The 24,181-nt window shown below is 35.0% G+C and overlaps 2 protein-coding genes across 7 annotated transcripts in view; both read right to left on the reverse strand.

The window, feature by feature from the left end:
* The window catches only part of MCMDC2 (minichromosome maintenance domain containing 2), a 31,224-nt gene extending 24,059 nt beyond the window's left edge, over nt 1-7,165 (reverse strand). The window contains exons 1-7 of the mRNA XM_033126782.1: nt 6,970-7,165; nt 6,748-6,878; nt 6,615-6,674; nt 4,582-4,777; nt 3,825-3,947; nt 3,603-3,707; nt 726-851 (exon numbers count right to left, since the gene is read on the reverse strand). Coding sequence (XP_032982673.1) covers nt 726-851; nt 3,603-3,707; nt 3,825-3,947; nt 4,582-4,777; nt 6,615-6,674; nt 6,748-6,878; nt 6,970-7,063 — 835 coding nt within the window. The 5' untranslated portion in view covers nt 7,064-7,165. The remainder of the gene's footprint in view (nt 1-725; nt 852-3,602; nt 3,708-3,824; nt 3,948-4,581; nt 4,778-6,614; nt 6,675-6,747; nt 6,879-6,969) is intronic.
* A 4,451-nt stretch (nt 7,166-11,616) lies between these two features.
* SGK3 (serum/glucocorticoid regulated kinase family member 3) overlaps nt 11,617-24,181 on the reverse strand; it is a 107,473-nt gene continuing 94,908 nt past the window's right edge. For 4 of the 6 annotated variants that reach the window (XM_033126126.1, XM_033126127.1, XM_033126129.1 and 1 more), the window contains exons 15-18: nt 22,903-22,998; nt 20,820-20,975; nt 17,186-17,275; nt 11,617-13,413 (exon numbers count right to left, since the gene is read on the reverse strand). In XM_033126126.1, coding sequence (XP_032982017.1) covers nt 13,243-13,413; nt 17,186-17,275; nt 20,820-20,975; nt 22,903-22,998 — 513 coding nt within the window. In that variant the 3' untranslated portion in view covers nt 11,617-13,242. The remainder of the gene's footprint in view (nt 13,414-17,185; nt 17,276-20,819; nt 20,976-22,902; nt 22,999-24,181) is intronic. The other 2 variants (XM_033126130.1, XM_033126131.1) reach the window with 1 other exon arrangement.

Raw genomic sequence — 24,181 nt, forward strand, 5'->3', positions numbered from 1 at the left:
TTCAACTTGTCTCTCTATTATTGCAGAAGGTTACCTAGGGATTCTAAAAAAAAAAAAAGCTAACTCTATTCAAGATTTAACTAGCCTTTCCTACATTTAGACACTTGTGTGCCAAGTAAAAAGAGCAGGTCTGCTCTCCACTTTGGTTTACTTAAGCTCAATTTATGTTGATGTTGTTAAAGAAAACTGTCAGTAATAATGGTGATATTTTGGCCACCATCTGCCTTTCTCTTTTGTCTTACATCTCTTGATTGGCTTAGAACTCAGATAAGGAAAAGGACGCTATTTTATTGGGTTTTCTTTCTTAGAGTAACAGTTACTTAGTATTGCCTTAATTAGAAAATAAAGGTGAGGGTAGAAAAAACTTTTGACTAATCTCTGTTGATACCCTAAATCATTGTTTTCTCATTGCTAATTATAAAAAAAAAAAGAAGGTTTAGGCAAAAGAGTTTAGGAGTCCTTCCTGTGGACAAGGTTCTATATTACCCCATTTTATTTCCTTCATAGCATTTAATATCTGAAATTGTCTTATTGATTAGTTTACACCTTTACTGATTGTCTACCATATGATTTAAGAATAGGAACCTTGACTGTTCTGATCACAATTGAATCCTTAGTGCTTACTTAGACGAGTGCCCAGCACTCAGGCAGCCAATACTTACTTCCTGAACAATTGATTTTAAATTTAAATATTTGTTAATGCATGATACTAACATTTTCCTCACCTTTTGGGTTGCAAAAAGTGATGTTATTTGCCTCTATACAGACAGATGTTTGTGAAGTTTTTACACAGGTTGGAATTCCAATAATTTTATACTCATTTCCTATATTCATTTTATTCACAGATTCATCTAAAATTATTAAACACAAAAGAAAATATGTGTTCACTAAATGAAACCTGTACCTGATCAGATGGTTCAAAGATTAGAACTAGTAACAATTCAGTCGTTAAATTAGTTGTAAAGCATTTCCTTTTGTTTACTATTATTTCCATATAAAGTAGCACTAATACTATAAACTGAGGCAATTTTATTTCTGATAAATTTTGATACTTATAGGCAATGATGAATTAACTTCAAGTAGCACGTGACATAGCAACTAGATAGTCTCCTATATATAGTCAAAAGGAGAAACAAGATCATTCTATTTAAAATGAAACATCTTTGCATTAAATGACAAGAAATGTAATCACCTTAAAAATAATACTTTTATTTGGGAAGAAAATGATTTTAAAAGGTATTCTTCACTGCCTATAATATAGGCAAGTTATTTTTATACATTATCTAATTGTAAACTGTAAGATAGATATTGTTATCCCCACTTTACATATGAAGAAGCTGAGAAGTTAGGTGACTTGTACAAGGCTAAACAGTAAGCACCAGAACTGAAATTCCACCTAGGTCTGCTTATCTCCAAAGTCTACCCTCTTGCATTATACTAGATTCCTCTCTCACACCTACAGATTGGGCAAAGCCTCCGCCAAGTTCAAAATGTATTTTAAAAGACCTACGCTAAAACTCTTGATCCTCCATTACACAATTAGAAGTTGAGTGATTGTAAAGCTATGAAAGAAAAGCTCACAAGGAGGAACAGGATCAACTACTCTTTATGAAGAAGATCAAATAGTGATCTTCACTTTTTATTCTCCTCCCTCTTTCTCTTTCTTTTCTTTGCTTTTTTTTTAAGCTCCAGAAAGCATATTGGTATACTCTGCAGATCTGGAAGGGAAGAATCAGGATCAAGAATTGAGAAAATAAAATCCCAATACCAACCAACCAAACCAACAACAATAACAACAAAAAATACCAACTAAATGATACAGAATGAATTAAAAGGGGAAAATAAAAGTGAATAGTTTTTCAACTGTGCCACGGAATCTTAAAAGTTTGGCGGATGTGTCCTGAGGTCAAGGAAAGGTAAAAGGAAGGCAAGGAGGCTGGGAAATCTGGGTATCTCTTCTGATATCAACCCCAAAGTCCTACTTTTATTTATTTAATTTTTAAATTTTTATTTGAGTTCTATATAAGAGTTTATTTGAAGAAAGGATTTTCTAATAAAATATAAGTTGGATAGCCACTTATATTTCTATATTGTAATGTATGGTTTGTATATAGAATACAAAAGAATTAAGTAGTTAAAAACATATATTTTGAAGCTGGAATGCCTGAGTTTGAATCATAGCTGTGCCACATACTAGCTTGAGTGACCTTTGACAAGTTATTTAACTGCTCTGTGCCTCAGTTTCCACACTGTAAAATGAAGATAAAAATAGAACCTACATGATAGGTTTGCTGTGACTAAATGAGTTGACGTATATAAGCGTGCCTGGCACATAGCAATTAGCTATATAAAAATTCCCTACATCTGGGCTTCCATGCCTGCCTCGTCCTTGTCAGGACATAGAGAACAAAGTTCTTGTTTGAGTCTCTACTTTCCTAACTCTTGAGTGTCCTATGTCTAGATGACATCCACGCTCTCTCTTTCCGAACACTTTAATTCCTTCAATTTTAGCGCGAGAAAAGAGGCTGAGCCCATTCTCATTTTCACTGTTCTGGCTTCTCAAAGAAGACCCGCTTCTTCCCTGGGTGATTGATAATGACAATAATTTCCTCCTTCATGGCAAACTCGGTCTACTCACAGGTCTTGACCCCACTCACTCATTTAGTTAACAAATATTTATTCAGTTTTTACTATGTGAGGTAAAAAACCCCATTCCCTACCTGCATGAAACTTATATTCTAAAACAACAACTCTAATACTTACGTAACACACATACGTAGAATAATGGGAGCTCATGCCCATGAATAACTGTGACCCTGAGACTTAGCATAGTGGTTGGGACATAGTAGGTAGGTCCTAACAGCTTTTTAAATGAATGTTGTACGACTGAATAATTGGTACATTAGCTAAATAAGACTCTGTAAAATGCTCAAGAATAAGAAGACATGTGATTCTTAAGCTACAGTAGTCCCTTCTTGTCTGCAGGGGTATGTGCCAAAACCCGCACTGGATGCCTGAAAGTACAGTTGGTACCAAACTCTATATATACTATTTTTTCCCTCCACATATATACCTACGAATAAGTTTAATTTATAAGATAGGCACAGTAAGAAATTAACAACAACTAATAATAAAGTAGAACTATTATAACAATACACTGTAGTAAAAGTTATGTGAATGTGACGTTAAGTAAAATAAGGGTTACATGAACATAAGCACTGCAATATCACAATAGTCGATCTGATAACCGAGACGATTACTAAGTGACTACCAGGCAGGAAGCATGTACAATGTGGAGACGCTGGATAAAGGGATGATTCATGTCCTGGTCAGGACAGAGCAGGACACCATGAGAGCGTATCACGTTACTCAGAACAGTGTGCAATTTAAAACTTATGAATTGTTTATTTCTGCAACTTTCCATTTAATATTTTCAGACCATGGTGGACCACAGGTAACTGAAACCAGAGAAAGCAAAACCATGGCTAAGTAGATACTACTGTATAAAAGTACTGTTTATAATACAAAAGCATAAAGAAGTCAACTACCTACCTATTTTATATATTTTATAGCAATTTGCTTTTAGTTCAAACAGAACTTACCTCTTAGGAAAATTGTAAGAGATTGAAACCTAAATGGCTGGTTGTTAGAATATCCTTGAAAAGCATGAAGTGCCTGTGAAGTAATTATTTCAACTATCTGTTTATCTGAAGGCGAAGAGCAAAAACAAACGTTATTAGAATATATATTCAATTTAATTTCCCCATTAATATAACAGACACTATTTTTAAAATTGTAATTACAAAATGTAAATGCATTTTTACCACCAAGTACTCTAAATTTTCTGTCTTCTTCAAGTGCAGATGAACACAGATCACACAAAAAGTCATTTCTTACTGTTGCAGATTCTGTAGCACCAGGCACATGCACTCTTATATACTGAAATCCTGAAAGAATGAAAACAGGGAAGCTAAATTTGCCTTTGGACTTAGCTATCCATTTTCAGTCCTTTAAAATTAATCTAATTCAGAGTGTAATTAATTCAATTTTGCAGGTGGGTTCAGAGCAGTTCGATTAACATTTATTACATGGCTATGTTTTGCCAAATACTGGGCTAAGGCACTGGTGATATGGATATTGAAACACACAATTTCATAGGCAGCAATACGAATCATTTCAATGTGCAGCATTCATTTACAGAGTGTTCAGAGAGAGAGCATCCAACCCAATGAGAAGTGGGGATGAATGGGAAAGGTGTGCTGGAGAAGGACTGAACTGAAGTTAAGCCAAAGGGTGGAGAGAGGACATTACACGGAGTGGGAAGAAAATGAACAAACACTCATGAAGCAATGTGAGAAGAACAAGCACTTTAGCAAAACAAGAGCACCTGTCAAGTTGGTCCTAGAGGAAGGGAAGAAAGAACGCATTTCAAGATTATGCAAAATAAACACCAAATTTTGGGAGACACCAAATTTTCTTGCATTCTTTCTACTCTGTGAATATTTTATAACTAAGTGAAAACATGATTTAGGATTAAACAAAAAATTGCTTCATGTTTTGATTTTACATTCTAATATTTACCTTTTGAAAGAGGGCACGCTTCATCTGAACAAAGAAATCTTGCACCTTGTGTATACTTGGTTACAGTTGTCATTGCAATCACAATTCCTTGTATCATATAAAATCTTTGAGATGTATAATCAAGTGGAAACTCACACAAATCAAGACTATAACTTGGCAGAGGAGGTAAATGTGTTAACTTCAGCACTATATTAATCTAATAAGAACATAAAAATGGTATTAATAAAGACTGCAGATCCAATTGAATTTACAATATATAAGATATTTATAGGGTAAGTCAAGTAAATGATTTGTAAATGTAGAACCAAAATTTTAAGCCTAAGAGATTTAAATATAAAATTAAAGATGCAAAATCCTTATAATCTTGTATTTTAATTGAAAATAACATTATGAACTCATAATTTTTCCTTAAAAATATGCATTTCCTGGCTATAGCCACTGAAAAGACTTATGAAACAATAACAAAATTCAATAGCAACGAACACTTCTACTGCCCAGATTGTGATCTCTAAATATAATTTCTCCCCTAAAAGGAACCAGGGCTCCTCAGGGGAAATGGCTGATTCCAGGTCTGGGACAGAAAATAATACCAGATGGACCTGGTACATTTCCTTGTGCCAGAAACCACGACAGCTATAAAAAACTAATTGGATATGTCAAAAGGAGACAGGAGCAAAATTCAAGGAACTCCCAATGACCAAACGTAGGGTAATATAAGCATCAAAAAGAATGACAGAGTCATTGAAGTATATCAGATATATTTAAAAATTCAGTGAGTTCTTCATAATTAAAAAAAAAAAAAGAAAACCAAAAACTCCCAAAATTATTGGGCATCATTGGAGGCCGCTAGATTTCAACTCATTAAGCTCTGAAAATTTGTAAATGGAAATAATCAAACATATATTCTGCCTTTCCTGTACAAACTGTATCTCAGGGTAACCAGGTAGTTGGTGAAAGAAAACTTCTCTTATAGAATAATTGCAACTAATAAATTCAGAAAGTAATTAAAAATTAAATTTAGAAAAATCACAATTTGCAACTCCTAATGAAATAATGGATTCTAGGCAGTGATCATCAACAACTGCCAAAACCATTCGGTGACAGTTGATGGGAGGCTGTACTATTGGAGGGATCTATCAGCTGACATCACCTGAACCCACAGATCAGCTGCGGCTTTGCTGAAATCGGGACCACAGAGAGTGTCATTCTCCTAGTGTCGTGCAATACGAAATCCATGAAACTATGATGTATTCTTGTCAAAAGGAGTTGAATCGGAATCTAAGGAAGTATTTAGAGCCAATTTCTATTTTTCAGAAATATGAGACACAGGGGCATAAGTTAAATACCACAAGAACATAATCAGACAAATCCAGATTACATGACATTTTACAGGACAATTAACTAATTTCCTAAAAAACTCAATGGTATAAAAAGGAAGGGGAAGAAAATAGGTCTAAACAGACTTTTAATAAGATATAAGAACCAATTGTAATATCTAGACCTTGTTTTGATCCTGATTTGAACAAATCAACTGTGAGACATTCTTGAGAATCCAGATGGGTAAATTTAAATACAGACTGGATATTATACCAAAGAATTACTGTAATTTTTGTAAGAGGTGATAATGGTATTGTGATTATATAAGAAAAGTATCCACAAGTTTTAGAGGTTGATACTAAAATATGTAGATGTAAAATAACAGAATGTTTAGGATTTGCTTTAAAGTATTTCAGAAAAAAAATTGATGATGAATGTATGGCAAAATATTTCAATCTTTAAATCTGAATGATAGATATATGGAAGATCATTGTATTATTATCTTTATTTTGGGGTCTGTTTGAAATATTTTATTTTTAAAATGTTTAATGTTATAAGTGATAATACAGGAAATAAAGATGTGTATGTAAAATATTCTATTAAACTTTGAAAAAATGTAATCTTTTTAATAAACAAAGAATAAAAAATATTTATATACAAGTTATCTTAAAAGTATTGTACCTTAGTTTTCTTCATCAAATTTAACAAAAACTTACTTGATTTTCAGTCTGTAATTGTCCAATTAATGATAGAGTCTTAACAGCAATGAAACAGACCTGTGATTTCAAACAAACAAAAAAGTTACCAAAAATTTCATGTGGCAAAAAATTATTTCTTGCTTTAACTTACTGATTGAAAAACTTGAGCAGCTTTTAAAGGCTGGTGTAAAATGTGATTTCCAAGTTCAGCATCTAATTCAACAACATCAGAGGGATTTATTAAAATATTGAATCGATAAACAGCATAACTTTGTTTTGAATCTGTAAAAAACACAAATATAAAAATGAGGATAGTTATGTGTTGAAATTTATTTTAAAGTTTCTAAAATAAAGTCACCTTTGCTGAACATACCATTGTAGTATTTGCAATCATCTATAAACTTTTGGAGCCCTCCACTTCTGTCAAGATAGATAAGGGCTGCCTCTTTCATTTTTAGAGTTGACATTTTCTCCTAGTTAACGATTCTTCTCTATCAGTAACTGATTAAATCACAAAAGCTGGTAAAAACTAGATGCTGAAACTCATAGAAAAGATGAGAACTCCTAGAAATAAAATAAATTAAAATTTACATACTGTGAAACTTAAAATTGAGAGTGAAATAAAACAAAGTAAAATTTCCAACTTTAAGAATTTCCTACCCAGAGAAACTAAACTGTTTTCTTTTGCCAAATAACATTTTCATCAACACTAGGCTATGAAAGTCTCCACAAGATTGCAAACTTAAGAGCAGGAGTCTCAAATGTCCCTTTACAGAGTAGGTACTAAAAAAAAAAAAAATGCTGGTTGAAATAAATATTGGATGAGGTCCCCTTGCAGGCATTCTTTAAAAAATGAAAGTGGTAAAAGTTGTTTCATTAATTCAATCTGAGCAACAAAGTGTAAAGTTAACTTAACAAATCTGAGAACTTGGTTCTCAGAACAAGCATTTCCTAGCTGCTATGGGGAAATTACTGAATTCCCTTGGTTGAGTATCTTAATCTGTAGGAAATGAAGGAGTTGTATTAGAGAAGGCCTCTTCCAGCTTTCAGTCTTTTACTAGTGACCAACATAAAACACTAAACCATAGTAGAGAATGGAATACGTAAAATTCATTTAAAGACAGCAAACACTAATGGGAAGCAATATATACCAATAATTGTATTAGGTGTTAGGGATAAAATGAATAAGATTGGATCATGCCTTCAAAGAGTTGCCAATTCAGAGAAGTCAGAAATAATGATTATCATATTTATTCGTTATCAAGTATTTATTGAGCATTTAGTATTTGCCAGATTGTCCTAGGCACTGGGGATACAGATGAATAATATATGGTCCCTACTGTTCATAAAGAGTACAGTGAGGGATGACAGATATGTAAAAAATTACAACTTCTGTGTTATAAAAGAAATGTTAATGTACTAGGGAGCGCTGAAAGGACAACATAGACGAAGTAGTTCACAAAATTTGGGTCATCTATGTGTAGGGGGTCATAACATTTTCTATAGTTTTAGGACATTTTGATTTAAATGGTGGGTTCATAGAGAAGCAGCAATGAAATTCTACTTTAAAGGTGACATCTGATTGATGAGTAAGATTTCACTAATTGGAGGAAAGGTGAAGAGAGTAAGTTTCCAAAGGTAACTCCCCCTTTTCCCTAGTATTCAGATCTACACTATTGAATCCATATCCCTATTACTTGGAATTCAGGCGATTTTCCAGAGAAAAATAATTGAGACTGTCCTTTTCAGTAGTGTATAGTGGGGAAATTTCAGAGTTTATTTCTCTGTGGCCCTAAGTACGCACAATAAAGTGTTATGTTGTGTTCAGGACATTACATCAGTGCTTCATCAGAACATAAAGGTTTCTTTCTGATGCTGAATGAAAGGGAGGCTATGGATAATGAAATGACTGGATGAGGATCAATCAGATTATGAAAGCCTTTGAAGTTCATGATCATTATATAGGCAAAGGGAAACCATCAAAGTTTTTTTTTAACAGGGGAGTAATAGATTATTATTTTGGAAATTAATGCCTGCTGCTAGTGTGGAAAATGGGAAGGAATAGAGGAAGATGTTTCTAGCTAATGAAATAGTCCGAAGAGAAAGATGGCCTAATTTGGGGTATTAGGAATGAAATGGAATGGAGGAGATGCATTCTAGACTTTTAAAGATTTCACACTGGACCTGGTGACCACCAGCCTGTCAGTTTTCAATATGGGTTTGGGTGGTTTGGGTGGATGCTGCTGCTCTAATGGAAATATGGAAGCCCGGAGAAGAGTGGAAAACGTTACCAAGTTCATTTGAGATATTCTGACTTCGACAGGCTCTTGGGACACCCAGACAGATAGATATAAACACTAGGGTGACGTGAATCGGGGCCTGGATGGAGTTCAGTAGCTCAGAAAAACAGGATAAAGCGCTGGGTATCACCTGTGTAAAGCGGAGGTCCTGCGCGTGGGTGCATTTTCAAGGAAGGGGAAAGTGTAGGAAAAGACATGGAAGCCGGTGGAAAGCATTCAATAAGCGAATGGGGATAAAAAATTCTACCAGTCTCCCCACAGTCTAAAGAATCCAATTGTTGGTTCACTTGGAACCAGCGCGCGGTCGTATCTTCGCTCTTTGCCGCGTCAGCAGGAAAACCTCACAACCAAAGCGGCTGACAGCGAATCAGGCCTCACCCCCTGGGATCCAGCACCCCTCGGACCCACAGCGCCAACGTCTGGTACAGCGGACCCCAGCCCAGCACTGCGTTACACCCACTTCGGAACCCACCAAACTCCACCAACCGCGCGCCACAGGGCGCCAGGGAGGCCCTCGCGCGCATGCGCGTACCGTTAGACGGTTGGCAGCGCGGGGGCTGCTGGGAGGCTGCACCTCCCAGTCACCAGGGCAACTAGGCGCATGTGAGCTTCACCCGCGTTAATCACTCCTGCTCCTTTATGCAGAGCAAAGCAGAGATAGATAGAAACCTCTGGATTTCGTTATCATAGGTCAAGGGTGCCCATGAAAACTAAAAACTTCCCTGACAGGAACGCAAAATGGTGTAGTCAACTTGAAAAACATTCCGGAACTACCTTAAAGGACTAAACATAGTTACTATATGACCTAACAATTCCAAGTCACATATTACACTTTATATAGATATGAGAGAATTTGAATGTTATACATGAATGTTCATAGTATTACTCGTAATAGCCAAAAGTGAAAACAACTGATAAATGAATAAAATATGATATATACATACAATGGAATGTTATTTGGCCATAAAAAGAAATGAGCTACTAATACATGCTACAACATAGATGAACCTTGAAAACACTGCACAGAGGGAAAAGCCAGACACAAAAGGCCAAATATTGTATGATTCTGTTCATCTGAAATGCCCAGAATAGGCAAATCTGTAGAAAGTAGTTTTCCTTGTATAGATCTTGTATATATTTTGTTAGAATTTCTACCTATTTAGGGGTGAGGGAGGAATGCTAATGTTAATGATAGTGGTTTTAATTTCAAATTTCACTTGTTTATTGCTGGTATATAAGAGAGACTTGCCTGACTTTTGTGTATATTAACCTCACTTACTGGTTCCAGAACTTTAAGAAATTCTACTGGATATACCACATATTCATGTCATCTGAAAACAAGGACAGTTTGCTAATTTTTGATATCTTATTGAAACATACCACTAAGGGGTATCTTACTAAAGTAAATTGGTAGTGTTCAACATCAATGCACCATTAATAAAGTAAGCTGTAATTGTTGCACTTACTATCATTGAGGCATAAGAGAAAAATTCAACACAGCAAGGCTATGTTAAATACCATCTGGAAAGAACTGAAAAAAATCCAACACACTGAGATCAAATTTGACCACTTGAGTGGGTCTGTTTTCCTGTATATAAGCCTTCTGAACTCCATAACAAAACATAAAAACATTTAAATATTGACAACTCATTGTAGAATTTATAACAAAGATTTAACTACCCGTTGAAGAGGAAATCTCTGCTCCCTAATAAAGTGAAAATGATGAAACTATATTAGAAAAAATGATGAATCTACAATTATGCATTCCTGCAAAAACAAAATTTACAGTAAAAACTTGCAAGTTATGTTTGATTTTGTAAAATCACCAACTGTGTCTGGTTCTTCCAGTCAATTGGGTTATGTAGAATGATGTACTTCTTCATTTTACACTATTCCTATAAACCTCATATGATGATCTATCATTTTCAGTGCAATTTGCAAAACTAACTTTTTATTTGTAGGAACCTTTGATTGGCTACTTCACTGCTATAAATGTCACTCTGAACTTTACTTCTCTATTGGCTTTTTTCTTTGCTGTAAATTATTTTCTACTGTCTTGACTCTGGGTAAATCATGAAAAAGTTACAGTTTGAGACAGCTGTATTTCTTTCTGACTAAATTACCTCTGTGAAAATAAGTATAAAGGAATAATAAAATAAGAAATACTTTCGTGTGTAGGAGTCCTTTTAACTACCAAGGAATATGTTTAAAGGATTACAAATGGGTGATTATACAATATTGGTAAGACACCAAAAATGCTAAATAGATGATATAAATCTCCAGTTAGAATGCTATCAGGGAAGTTAGAGAGTAGCTTCTCTTAATATTAGGCGAGTAAAGGAGAACAAAAGTGGCAGAGAAGAAAGCCAATCTATTTTTACAGCAGTGAATCCTTTTGAGCATCTGAACAAAGCTATGTAGCACTCCCTGCCCTAAGTCAATTTCATTCACACACAAAGCTTGGCGTATCATTTCAAGGTATTCAAGCCACCTGAAACACATGTATGTACAGCTTAGGGTTTCATATGAACAATCACCTTGGGATATGGCATAATCAAGTAATTTTTATGTTTGTCCAAATATTTAGTTAAAATTTTACTTTTCTCCCTCACTCATAGATAATTCATTTTGTAATGACTACTGTAACCAACACCAATTTTAAATAACGACAGGCATTAGATAATCACTAATGTTTTTGCTAGCTTTATTATACTATATAAGATCTGTATTTCTTGCAATTTGAGAAACATCAATGTTCTATTTTAAATTTGTTCTTAAAAATATACAATATTGCACTTTAATTTTTGGCATTTAATTAAGGAGAGGCTAAATAAAAAAAATCATACAAGAAACTACAGTTTTTATTTTGCTTTATAATAAGCAGTAGTGCCAAATAAACCAAATATGTACAGTGTCGCTATTAAAGTCTTACCTCTAAAGGAAGATTCAGTGTATCGAATGCAAATATTAATCTAACAAATGCACACTCCCCTCCCTCCATTCTGCTGAACATTTTTAAGCCAAAGGGTATTGATGTGAAATGTTCTTGTGATTTCTTTCTCAAGAGAAAAATACATGGAAAGAATGCTTGTTCTTGAAGCATCTAAACTGGGTCACTAAACTCTTTCATGTTTCTTACATGACTTGAAAAAAAATCTCTAAACTAAAAATCAAAATTCCAAGATAAGCACTCTTCTTTAGTTTTTCTGTAGTTATTCTCTTTTACAATTATAAGTACACTAGTTGGTTTTTAGTATGACTTTAAGATCAGTTTCCCATACATATTTTGAGATACATAAATACTGGCTAGGCATCTGCCTGAATTATGTTTAACTTTTGTTACAGTGCAGTGAAACTGTATACATTTATATTGACCCAGAATTTGCTATTCTACTTTTTAATTCCCAATTGGGTAAATTCTCTAGAAAGCTCAGTATTTTTTACTTATCAACCAATTCGGGAGACAGTTTTGAATAGCTATTTGCAAAACTAAATACCAAGATTTAGACCTACTTAACAGTATATTAAACATTCAAAAGACCGAAAAGAACATAAATAGAATGTATTTGTAATATAAATACATGACACAGAGACATTCATTTTTGGCACCACCTAAAAACAAATTCAGCAGTACTTTATTACCCTTCAGATCTTTGGGAAGACTTAAAATGTCTAATTATTAAACTTTTACTTTCACTCGAGAGAAAAAATAATTCACAAATTTCAACGGGTATTTCAAAAGCAAAGGATTTCATTTTGTTACTTCTTAATTTGATCTGCAAAATGGTTATTCAAAGTGTTAACGAGCAGCCAATGTGTTAACTATGCTTTTTATATTTTAATCCTATCAAAGACTGATCATGTCAAACGATGATTTATTATGGACAGATATGGTTTCTTCTTAAACAACCATGTACTAATTGCATAGTTCTGATCTGAGAACAAAGGTAAAAGTAGAGTTACAAAGGCATTAATGTATGTTAACTGAACTGAAATAGACTTGAAAAACAGTCTATCTTGGGTAGATGTTAGTGTAAACTTAGAGGGAAAAAAACAGTCGTTAGCGAAAGTTTTCTTTAAAAATAGGTTAATGCTAAGAACAATAGCTTTTAAAATTTCTGTTTAAAAATAAGCTTAATAAACAAGAATACAAATTTTAATTCAAAACTTAGCTCTTTGAAATGCCCTATTTTCTTGCATACAGCAGAAAATACATTTTTCATAATTAACATTACATGTAAAAATGAGGCACTAGTTAAACATATTTGAGTATATTCACACAAACAGAAGTTCCAGTCTCATCCGTACACTTATATTTGCTCAATGGTTTCCAGATGGCAAACTGTTCACAAAAATAAGTCTTCTGAAGGAGGTGCGTAAGAGAACCCAACGAATGCATCATCGGCCTCCAGTACGCTGGCGTTCACTATAGAATAGTCAGACGATACACACACAGAGTATGGAACTGTTTCTTCTGTAAATGCTGCATCAAAGTTCCTGATATCATCGGGTCCTGTCTAAAACATCAAAAGCACTATTATTTACCTTAGCTTTTGTCGTTAAATTAGTCCTTCATTAAAACCCCTTTATGAATTTGTGTATTTATTCCTGTTCAGATGTCTTCATCATTGCTTTGAAACATTTTCTGTTTATCCTTTCCTGACTTGTATTATTTAGGTGAGGTCCTTCCAACAGGGAAGGTTCTTGTTGCTGGGTGGGGGGAGGAGAGATAAGGGTGAGGAAGGCGAGCATACCAGAGAACTTACCTATGTTAATTTGAATCTCAGGCCCTGCAATTGATCACCTCTAAGTTTAGAAAAGGGGTTTAGGTAGGTTTTCAGGATAGCATTTTTGCGTTCCATCAAATGCCGTCCATCAAATGCCTGCCCATGCAGTTTCTCAGTTCTGGGTAGGTGAAGCCTTTTGATGAAGGAATGAAGGGGTTCTAAGTAAAATTGTGAAAGGTAACTCTTCTTGTACCACAGAGGTCATTAAGAATTCAGCTATGACACCCTAGCTCTAGAGGCCTAAGGGGACCAGGAACCTGGGAAATGAAGCATGGTGTCTGCTTAGGCTCAAAGACACTGGTTCTTTATCTTCCTTTGCTAATCTCATACAAGCTAATGGATACAAGCTAATGGACTATCCCCTTTCAATGTATTTAAAGACAAAAATTGGGTTTACCAATTCAGGTGATTCACTGTTAAACCCATCCCTGAAGCTCTAGTTATCTCTGCCCAAACGGGAAGGGAATCCTTAAAATGTTCAAGTCACCAAGTTTAACGGAGGTGAACAAATACGGATTCGGGGCAGATATCACAATCCAAAGATATAGTTAGACTAGTAGGGCTACAAACAGCAGAGCAGAGACCGGGGAAACTCAGAATGCTAGATCTTCCCGTATGAGAAATTCTGCCACCACAGAGGAAAAAGACTGCTAGAAATTATGTATATAAAAAAAGTCATCCAATTTTTACATATAACCCTAGAAACTGTGGCCTTTGGAATAGATAAGGTTTGAATTCTGGCTGTGAAATTTGCTAGCTAATTCTTTATATAAACTACCCTATCTCTGTGAGCTTGTTTCCTCTTTGGTAAAATAAGAATACCACCACCTACCTGTTAAGGTTGCTGTGAAGATTTGATATGTTAATACATAAAATTCCTAGAATCTGATAGGTAGGAGGTGCTCAATAAATGAAAGCAAACGTTCTTTTACGTGACTTCATAAATATTTTGAGCAAGTCCTTATGGCTCGTGGCTAGTACTAACTGAATATTAAGAGTTGAAGGAGGCTGGAGAATAGAGGAGATGACTGACTTATTTTCATACACCTCTGTACTATCGGAACTACGTATTAGAATAAGCATGTTTTACTGTTTAAACTAAAAGTCCAATAAAGAAGAAACAAACAAACAAACAAACAAAAAGTGAGGGGGCTCTGTCTTCAAAATGCCTGAGTTCAAATTCTAGTTCTGCAACTTTTAATTTTTGGCAAGTAATTGAACCTTTTCTGTGCCTAAGTTAACTCACCTGTATTATGTAGAAAATAACAGTACTATTTCATAGAATTGTTGTCAGGGTTAAGTAAAAAGATACAAGTGTTGAGAACAGTGTGTGAGAATATCTACTTTACCCTACTCTAGCTAAGTTTTTGATCCTTGTTAAATCTCTTAGGTGAAAAATGGTAACTTGTTAGGATTTTGTTTTGCATTTTTTCAATTGTCAGTGAGTTTTAACATATTTTAATATATTTAAAAGCCACCTGTATTTATTTTTCTGTAATTGCATATTTTGTGTCTTGTCCATGTTTTGACTAGTCCTTGGTCTTCTCACTGACTTATCAGAATGCTTTATATGCTAAGGAAATTTTCCCCAATGTTATTTGCAGTGTTTGTTTTTTTATGCAAACATTTCTAAATGTATTTTTTTAAACTTTTATTTATTTTAAGTGTGTTTTTCCAGGACCCATTAGCTCCAAGTCAAGCAGTTGTTTCAATCTAGCTGTGGAGGGCGCAACTCACAGTGGCCCATGTGGGGATCAAACCAGCAACCTTGTTGCTGAGAGCACCTTGCTCCAACCAAGTGGGCTAACAGGCCACCCCAACATTTATAAATTTTATGTGCTCAAATTTACCCATTTTTTTCTTTCATGGTGTCTCAGTTGTGGATGTTGCTTTTAAAAAGTTTAATTAATTAGTTATAGACTATTAAAAAGTTTAATTAATTAGTTATAGAAGAGCAGGGATCCAAACCTGGAGGCACCTGACTCTGAAGTCAACGCTGTTTGCATTTCCAATGGTGCTCAGGAGTCCCTATCTCTTTAATGTGCCCGATGACACAATGATTTGAGGATAACTAAACTCAGCAGGGCTCTCAGTAAAAAGAGAATAAAAATACTCTTAAAGATCCTAGGTTCTTATTGCAAACTCTGGAAATGAGGGACAGAAATTTTCCCTAATAGAGTCACTTGTGTAACAGTCACTTTTGGATGAGATACATGAAATAAGCCAATACAAAAATTGTTATATTTACAGGTATATAATATCACCCTATTCCAGCTATCAGCTATGCAGTGAGGCTAACCTTTAACAAAATCTGAGTAGACTAAATAATACTGACTGTCCTGAAGTGATTTCCCTATCTTGCTCTAATTTACTAAAAAAGTATTTCATGAGTTTCACAGCAATACCACAAAACTTAAAATGAAAGAAAAACAAATTCACCTATGATCCTGCAACCCCAAATCAATCTTGGTTTATAGTCTCTTCTAGTTCCTATTCGTTATTTTTACTGCTGTAATCATAAGTCACAAAAATTATACTTGCCATGTTTTCATTTAACATTATAAGGATTTTCCAAGTGTCTGCTCACTTTTATATTTGTTACCACTATTATCATTTATTTAACATGAAAAGGCAACAGACCACAACAAAGCATAGAAAAAATAGTGACTTTGGAATCAGGCACAGATTTGAATCCTTGCTCTGTTACTTTTAAATCCAGCTATGTGACATCTCTGAGTTTCCATTCATAAAACATGTATAAGAAGAATAGTAATAGTAGTATTTGAGGACTAAATTACATATTATAATGCATAAAAGGTATATATGTTTACATATAAGAAGCTTTCAGTAACATTTTGACCTACGGATGATTATTAACATTTTCCCTATTATATATTAATTTCCAAAAACTTCCGGCCATGTTAATATTGAGAACAGGTCTTTGATGCAGCTTTTCCACTTTAAAACAAAAATTATCTTTAGGTAAAATGTTTCCATTAGTGGATTTAACACGTCAAACTAACATGAATAACATGAGTATTTTTATAATACTGTCTTACTGTTTTCCAAAAATGATGTAACAATTTACATTACCATTAATGTCTGCCTATACCTAGTTTTATATCAATCTAGAAAAAACCTGTACATTTGTGTTCCTTAAAATATTTGTTGATTTATAGGTATTAAAATGATACCTCATACTTTAATTTGCATCCTTTTTTTTTTTTAACCCATTGAGCTCATCCCTTTTCTTATTCATGATCCAAAGAAACACTTCATAATTACTGTACTGGAAGAAATTTTTATCAATCTAACTATAATCTTACTGGTCATCTTGAAGTCATCAGGTGTACCAGACAACCCTGAGTGACATATTTAACAAATATTTAGGTACTAATTCTATTTCATTCAGATTAGATTTTGAGATCTATTGCTAAAATTATCATGATCAAGAGTTCTACATTTCACTATTTTAGAAAGAAAGACTTGGATATGTACTTACCACATTAGGATTAAAAGGTGGTGGAATCTTCTTTTGTACAAGGTCAGTCCAGCTGAGTGATTCAAAAAAGGGATGATTCTGAATTTCAAGCTAGAATATTAAAGAAATATATATTTCTTTACTAATTGTGAAGAATATATTAGGTATTCACTGAAGAATTTTATGAAGCAAAACGATTACCACTTTGTCCTTCAATAATTCGTTTTAGGTACATGTTTACTCTGTTCATCTGGCAGAATAGTCTAGCAGAAAGAGTACTTGAGCACACATGAAAAAAAGAGTTATATCCTCTTGAAAGTCACAATTTCTTCATAGGTCAGGGGTTAACATTTCTACCCTAGAAACTTCAAAGGGTGTTTTAAGGATCAGTGGAAAATACAGAAATAAGAGAGGTATGAAAAGAAAAAAGCACTACGTAGGTACAAAAATTATTAGTACTATCTAAATGGGGAAGGTAATGAAAAAGTCAGGCAAAAGAGTTTTGCACAGTGGGGCAAAAGTAAAATCAAGATGATGAGCTCCACTACCAAAATGTATTCCACTCTGGGTTGCTACTATTAAAAGTTGCCTTTTTTTTTTTCCTGCAAGATGCCACTAAAGCGTATAAAGTAGGATCCAACTTAGTTTGGTGGGCTTAAAGAAAGACTTCTTAGAGAAAGTGATGCTTGACCAGAGTTCTGAAAGATGAATAAGAATTAGCCCGACAAAAGATTGAGGTATGTGGGATATAAAACAGTAAGCAACAAACGAACAAACAAACTCACAGACACAGACAACAGAAGGGGAAAGGCGTCGGTCGGGTGGCAGAAGAGGGTAAAGGGGCTCAAATATATGGTGACAGAAGGAGACTAAACTTTGGGTGGTGAACACACAATGCAATATACAGATGATATAGAATTGTATACACTTAAAACTTATATAATCTTATTAATCAGTATCACCCCAATAAATTTTATAAAAAGTACTTCAAAGCAGTGTTAGGGAAGAATTATTTGATTATTTAATATATCAAATTTATAGTCATATAAGAAAATATTGATACAGAAAGACATCTTTAGGATAAATGACAAAAGTATAGAACAGAGTACAATGTGCTCTGATTTGTGTAAAAAAAAGTTGGTGGGGAGGAAATGGGTATTATCATGGCTTTCTGCTGAAAGAATAAAAAAACAGAAAAACAATATTGATAGTGATGATTTCTGGAGAATGAGATAGGGATCTGGGGTGGGAGGTTACATTTTTCATTGTGTACTGTGAAAAATTATTTGAAATTTTTACATGCATCTTAACAAAAATGCCAATAAATTCATAAAGGAAAAAAAAAAAGAAAGAAAGAATGACTCTCAGATTTCTGACCTAAGATCACAGAAGAAAGATAGCAGTTCAATTTTGAAGATGGGGTGTTTGAGGAACTCTCACGAAATCCAAGGAATGGTGTCGAACAAGCAGATATTATAGGAATCCAGAGTTCAGAAGAGAGATCTGGACTGGAGGAGGAAGAGTGGGAGACAGACACACAGGTAACCAAAGCCACAGGGCTGATTGACATTGTCCAGGAAGAGAACACGGCAGAAGAGGGTTTCAGGACAACCACGAGGAGCTGCCACCCTTCGCAGTCAGCCGAAGAGGCGGCGCTCACACGGGAGATTATGGAAGAGGACCCAGAAATGCAGAAAGAAAAGCGGAAGAAGAATGTGTGTGCTTGCAGAAGTCTAGGGAACAAGAGTGTTGGAAGTTTAAATGCTGCTTAGAACGCACGCTGAGGAACAGAAGTATTCAGCAATTCTAGTAGCCATTTTGCGGTAAGCTGAGAAATGAAAAGAGAACGGGAAAGGGAGAATGAATATAGACACTTTCAACAAGTTTGGCTGTGAAGGGAAAAAGAGCTATTACCCTGAAGGACAGTAGGGCTGAGGGGTTTTTGGTTTGTTTTAAGCAACAGATTTGATAATGTTTAATTACTGATTGGAAGGAACTACAACGAAAGGGAGCAGCTATCTGTGCATAAAAAAGGTTGCACAGGTTTACCTGCCAGGGGTTGGGATCCAGAACAGGCAGAAACTGACTGTTTCCACTGTAATAGGAAGGAAATGACATGAACTAGTACAGGTAGGTCTGCAAATTTGACAGCAAGAAGCTGAGTTAGTTCTGCTCTGCTCATTCTATTTTCCCTATAAAATAGAAGGCTAAAAGTGAAGAAGAGGAGGAGGAAGTGGAGGAGGATGAGGAGGGAGAGGGAGAGAAGGAGGAGGAGGAAGAGGAGGAAGAGAAGGAGGAAGATGAGGAGGAGGAGGAGGATTCAGGAAATCTGGAGAGAAGGTCTGTAATAGTTATGACAGAGAGTAGCAGAGTAAGCTGGAGAAACACAGGAGCACCACCAGGCAGCGTGAAGCAGAGAGATTAATGACCATGATGCCACAGTGCTTCCCATATGCCCATGTGATACCGTGATTTATAATATGAAATGTGTCTTTGGTCTTTGTCCATTTCTGCCATGGAGCTCCCACACCCCTTGGAATTGCCTAAGTGATGAAAGCAACAGTGGTGTCTCATTTCCTATTAATGCGGGACTGAGCCCTTTACCTGTGGAACCCAGTTCCTTCTCCAGGTAGACAGTGTCAGGATTGAGTTGAATTCTTAGACACCCTGCCGGTGTCCGAAAATTGTTGGTGTGGGGAAGCACGTGTAAATGTGTGCACGCACACACACTGGAATTGGGTCTGAGAGCCCTTTTCAGCCTAGTGACGCAACTTTGTTCAGCACTGTTCGGCAGCCCAGAAGATGACAGGTGGATTTCTCCATGGTTGCGATTTCTGCCAATGAATTCAATAAAAGCACCAAGGGGGCAAGAAGGTATGGAGTATCAGCAAGACTGACTGAAACAGTGCACTATGGAATGCCAGATGGATGGAGAACTGTTGACAGAGCCACCAGCTGAACTGGGAGTGTAGGACAGAAAAATCAGTAGCAGAAGAGTTTATTATTCACAGCTCAAGTTCAAGATTGACCAACAGCCCTCAAGAACTTTCTGAGAAATTTGCAACGAATTTAAAAAGTTCATGTTCCTCAATAGTTCGTGAATTTACTGACACACGAACGTAACCCTGGTAACTACACTAGCAATTTAATTACCCTGATTTTTATTAAAAAAAAATAAACCTGTAGATTCCATAATCGTCTTAAGGAGGTGTGACCAAATTCTCAGAAAACAAAGTGATTTAATGTTAGCTAGTTCAAGGCAAAAGGCATTAAGTCCTGAAGTCAGGAGGCAATTCAATTCTTGTTAAAATGATCTCAAAGTTTAGAGAATCAAAAAATGTATGCCACACATTTCTTAAAAAGAAGCAAGAGGAGGAAAACTTCTAACATAAAAATCAAATAAATAACAGAGTGTGAAAGCTGGATGTGGGGAATGAAGAGGACAGGATCAATTTGTTATGGAGATCGAGTGCAAGTGCTTTACACTGTACAGAGCTACATATAAACACCGGTGCGATTGTTGGCACAAGTATGCCTCTTTTTCATGCTGCTCTCCTTTAAGCTGTATTCATCCCATTAAATGCATAAAATACGGCTTTACCTTCTAATCATAAAGAAGCTTAAATAAAGTGGGTACTGGGAAAGATGTACGTACAAAGTCTTCTTTGGCACCAAGGCGATTTTGCCTGTCTTTTTCTAGGAGTTCTTCCAGAATGGACCAGGCTGTGAGGCTCACTCCTGGCCTCAAATTTAGGGGCTTGTGAAGAATATTGTCATACATTTCAGCAACATCTCGGCAATAAAAAGGAGGCTGAACAAAAAAAGCAAAATAAAGCATTGTTAACTAAACAATGCCATCGTGTTTGGGTTAAAATAGTTGGACTTGGCCTAGATCTACAGGGAGCAGACTGGGTCTGTATACTTCCAGAAATGCACAGGCCTCTTTGGGTGTGTGCACATCTGCAGTGCAGCCTCTAGATGCGAACGTGATTCTAAAACCCAGCAAATGAAGAGCTTAATACGTGTTCATTGAATAAATTAGGGCCAGTCTGTTTAATAACACCTTGTAGACAGGTGTCAATTGTCTAAAACTTGTAATAGGATCTGTTTTATAGAAAACCACCACCAACCACGTCATAGGTGCAATGACAGAATTACTGGAAAACAGATCCAACACTGATCCAACATTAACTAATTTCTTAAGACTGGAGAATAAACTAATTAGAACTGAGGTTTCTAGTAGAGATGGAGACCTGAAGACAGTGTGCCTTCCTAAGTAGAGGACAGCCTTATGGGTGTCCTCTGCAGAAGGAAAATTCTATTGTTACAGCCTGAAGACCTGAGTTACAGCTTCAACACAAAGATTGGCCAGTTAATCGTTGAGTTAAAAGTTTTAAAGCAAAAATAATTTTTAAAGTTAAGGGAGTTATAGGCTTGTCATTTTTTCTTTTTTATAGGAAATAGAAAACTTTTTTATTTCGCAAAATCTAACTTTATTTTTAAATAGTTAATATAAGTCTCATTAACGGATATTCCCTTTTGAATCAGTTGAATTTTATACAGAAGACTTTCAAAGTCCTCTAAAGAAATTCAAAGGATTTGGAACTATCAGAATAGCAAGTTGCCAGCTCCGAGGGAAAGGAAGGTATAAAGTGGTTATCAGGTGTTCTAAATCTCAGGCATAACCAGAAAACTAGACCTTTCAACAAGCGCGTCTTGGTCAAGGGCAAAGAATATTCCTTTGGGGAAATATTCAAACATTTCCCCCAGAAACTGGCTATCAAAGGGCTCTAGTATTCCAAGTAACAACATAAAACAAGTACTCTACAATGTACCTCACATGTTGAATTTTAATGAGAGCTCCCAGTTTTCAGGAAAAACAAACAAACAAAAGCAGAACAACAACCAAAAACAAGACCTACTCAGGTCTCAGCTGATGGTGGGGGCAGCACCAGGGGACATGAGTGGATGGTTCCCAGCCTGAGGCTTTGGGACACGCATGGGGCCATAAAGGGAGGCTAGAAACGATTTTGAATATTTCAAAAAAACCTAAATAAAAACATATTATTCCTCTAAGTATATGTATGCTAACTAAAATGCCTAAATTGTTTGCATTTGGTCAGAATGTTATTTACTCAATGCAGAGAAACAATTTTACGCATGTTAACCAGACGCTCTGGCTGGCCTTATGTGTCTTTAATAAAAACTAGGGCAACTGATTACATAGTAAACATCACTTGTTTTCAATGAAATCTTCAAGACAGTGTTTATGGTGAAGGGAATAGAGGGTTCTCAGTGATGGAAAAAGTATAGCACCAGTGTATTAATTAAATCCTAAACAAAATACAAGACAAAAACCAAAAGGCATTCTTCTGATAAATACAAAATTCTTTTTTCTTTCTATCTTTTTGAAATTAGGCAGCATCATGATTGGGGTAAACTGAATTAAAAGCAAATAATTTTAATTCTAGGTGTTTCTTCTTTAAAAATGCGAATTGGATGAGAGTACCTGCAGGATCACAGAGAAATAATTATACTAAAAAAACTAATAATGAAATGAAAAGTTGTTCTTTTTGTGCATAACCCTAACGTGGTTTTGGACTCATTTAACCAGGCTACTACTGTTCTCTGAAGTGTTATCTAAGAGTCCATGAGAGTACTAACAGAAAGAGAAAAGAGAGAAAACTCAAATCAATTATAATATATCAGAATAATAATGGAAGAGTAGAAATACATACCAACCCATAGAGCATTTCATACAGAACAGCACCCAGGCACCACCAATCTACAGTGTTGTCATAGGGCTGTTTTCTGATTACTTCAGGTGCAAGGTACTACAGAAAAGATGAAATATTACAGCAACTCACTAAACAGCTCAAGACACAACATAGGAATACTTGAGAAATTCATCAAATTTTACGTTTTACTATCACACTAAAAACATCTAGATTTTCAAATGGTTGAGTAAGTAGTCTCATAGCAGTGGTTCTTCAGAATCAATTGGGACACTTTTCAAAATATACATATTCAAACATTTCCCCCAGAAACTGTGATGTAGTTAAGACAAACAGAAGAGCACAGCAAATGCAGAATCTGTAATACAAAGTCGGTAAAGTAGGTTATTTGGGGTGGGGGTTGGGGGTCTTTTACAAGATTATTTTAGAAATTCCTCTGGTCATTACCCATAACTATTTTTCTTGAAGAAAGTTCTTCATGTGGCAGTTATAATCCACTTTTCCCCCTTTCAATGAACATATTATTTAGAAACGTTGTGTAAGTTATTAGATGACTATTTATATTTTTGTAAAAATCTTAAACTCATCACCACTTCAACACATATAAGATAGTAAATTTGAATTTTAGATTCCAAAATATGTTTTTTCTCTTCCCATATGAAATAAGAAAATTTCTTCTTAAGCTTTTTCTATGTGATTCAAAGAAGTGGCAGAATAAATAGAAAGGGTTTAATAATTTCTGATCACATTTAGATTTAGATGATCAAAAACACTTGTGTTTCCTTTCTAAAAACTACAGGTCTTAAAGATTTTAACTATGAAATCAATATATACTCACAAAAAATGTTTCACTCATACATAAACTAAAATAGAATAGTTACAAATGTATGTAAGAGCTAGGGTGAGATTAGAGAAAGGAAGAAAAAAATATATTTTAAAGTAAATATTGTTACTTTTAATTAAGTTTCTGATCTTAATTAGAAGTCTCATGTGAGCCATTTTATAACACATTTTCAACAGTATTTGAAATTTCGATAATGATGAAATACTACCTGGCACCTAAGATCACTATCCATACATTAAAATTAAAACAGTTTAAAATAAACTAAATGGGTGTGTGTGTGTGTGTGTGTGTGTGTGTCTGAGAATAGCAAGGTTTTAACATAAATTATAAGGATTATTACTATTGCCTCAAACAGAAAGATACATTTTCTGCTAGCTAACAGGATTAAAGAATGGGATGTTTGGGTTAATAAACTCTGATTTGTGCTTCTCCCCATCC

This window comes from Rhinolophus ferrumequinum, chromosome 14 (assembly GCF_004115265.2).
Source record: "Rhinolophus ferrumequinum isolate MPI-CBG mRhiFer1 chromosome 14, mRhiFer1_v1.p, whole genome shotgun sequence".
Lineage (NCBI taxonomy): Eukaryota > Metazoa > Chordata > Mammalia > Chiroptera > Rhinolophidae > Rhinolophus > Rhinolophus ferrumequinum.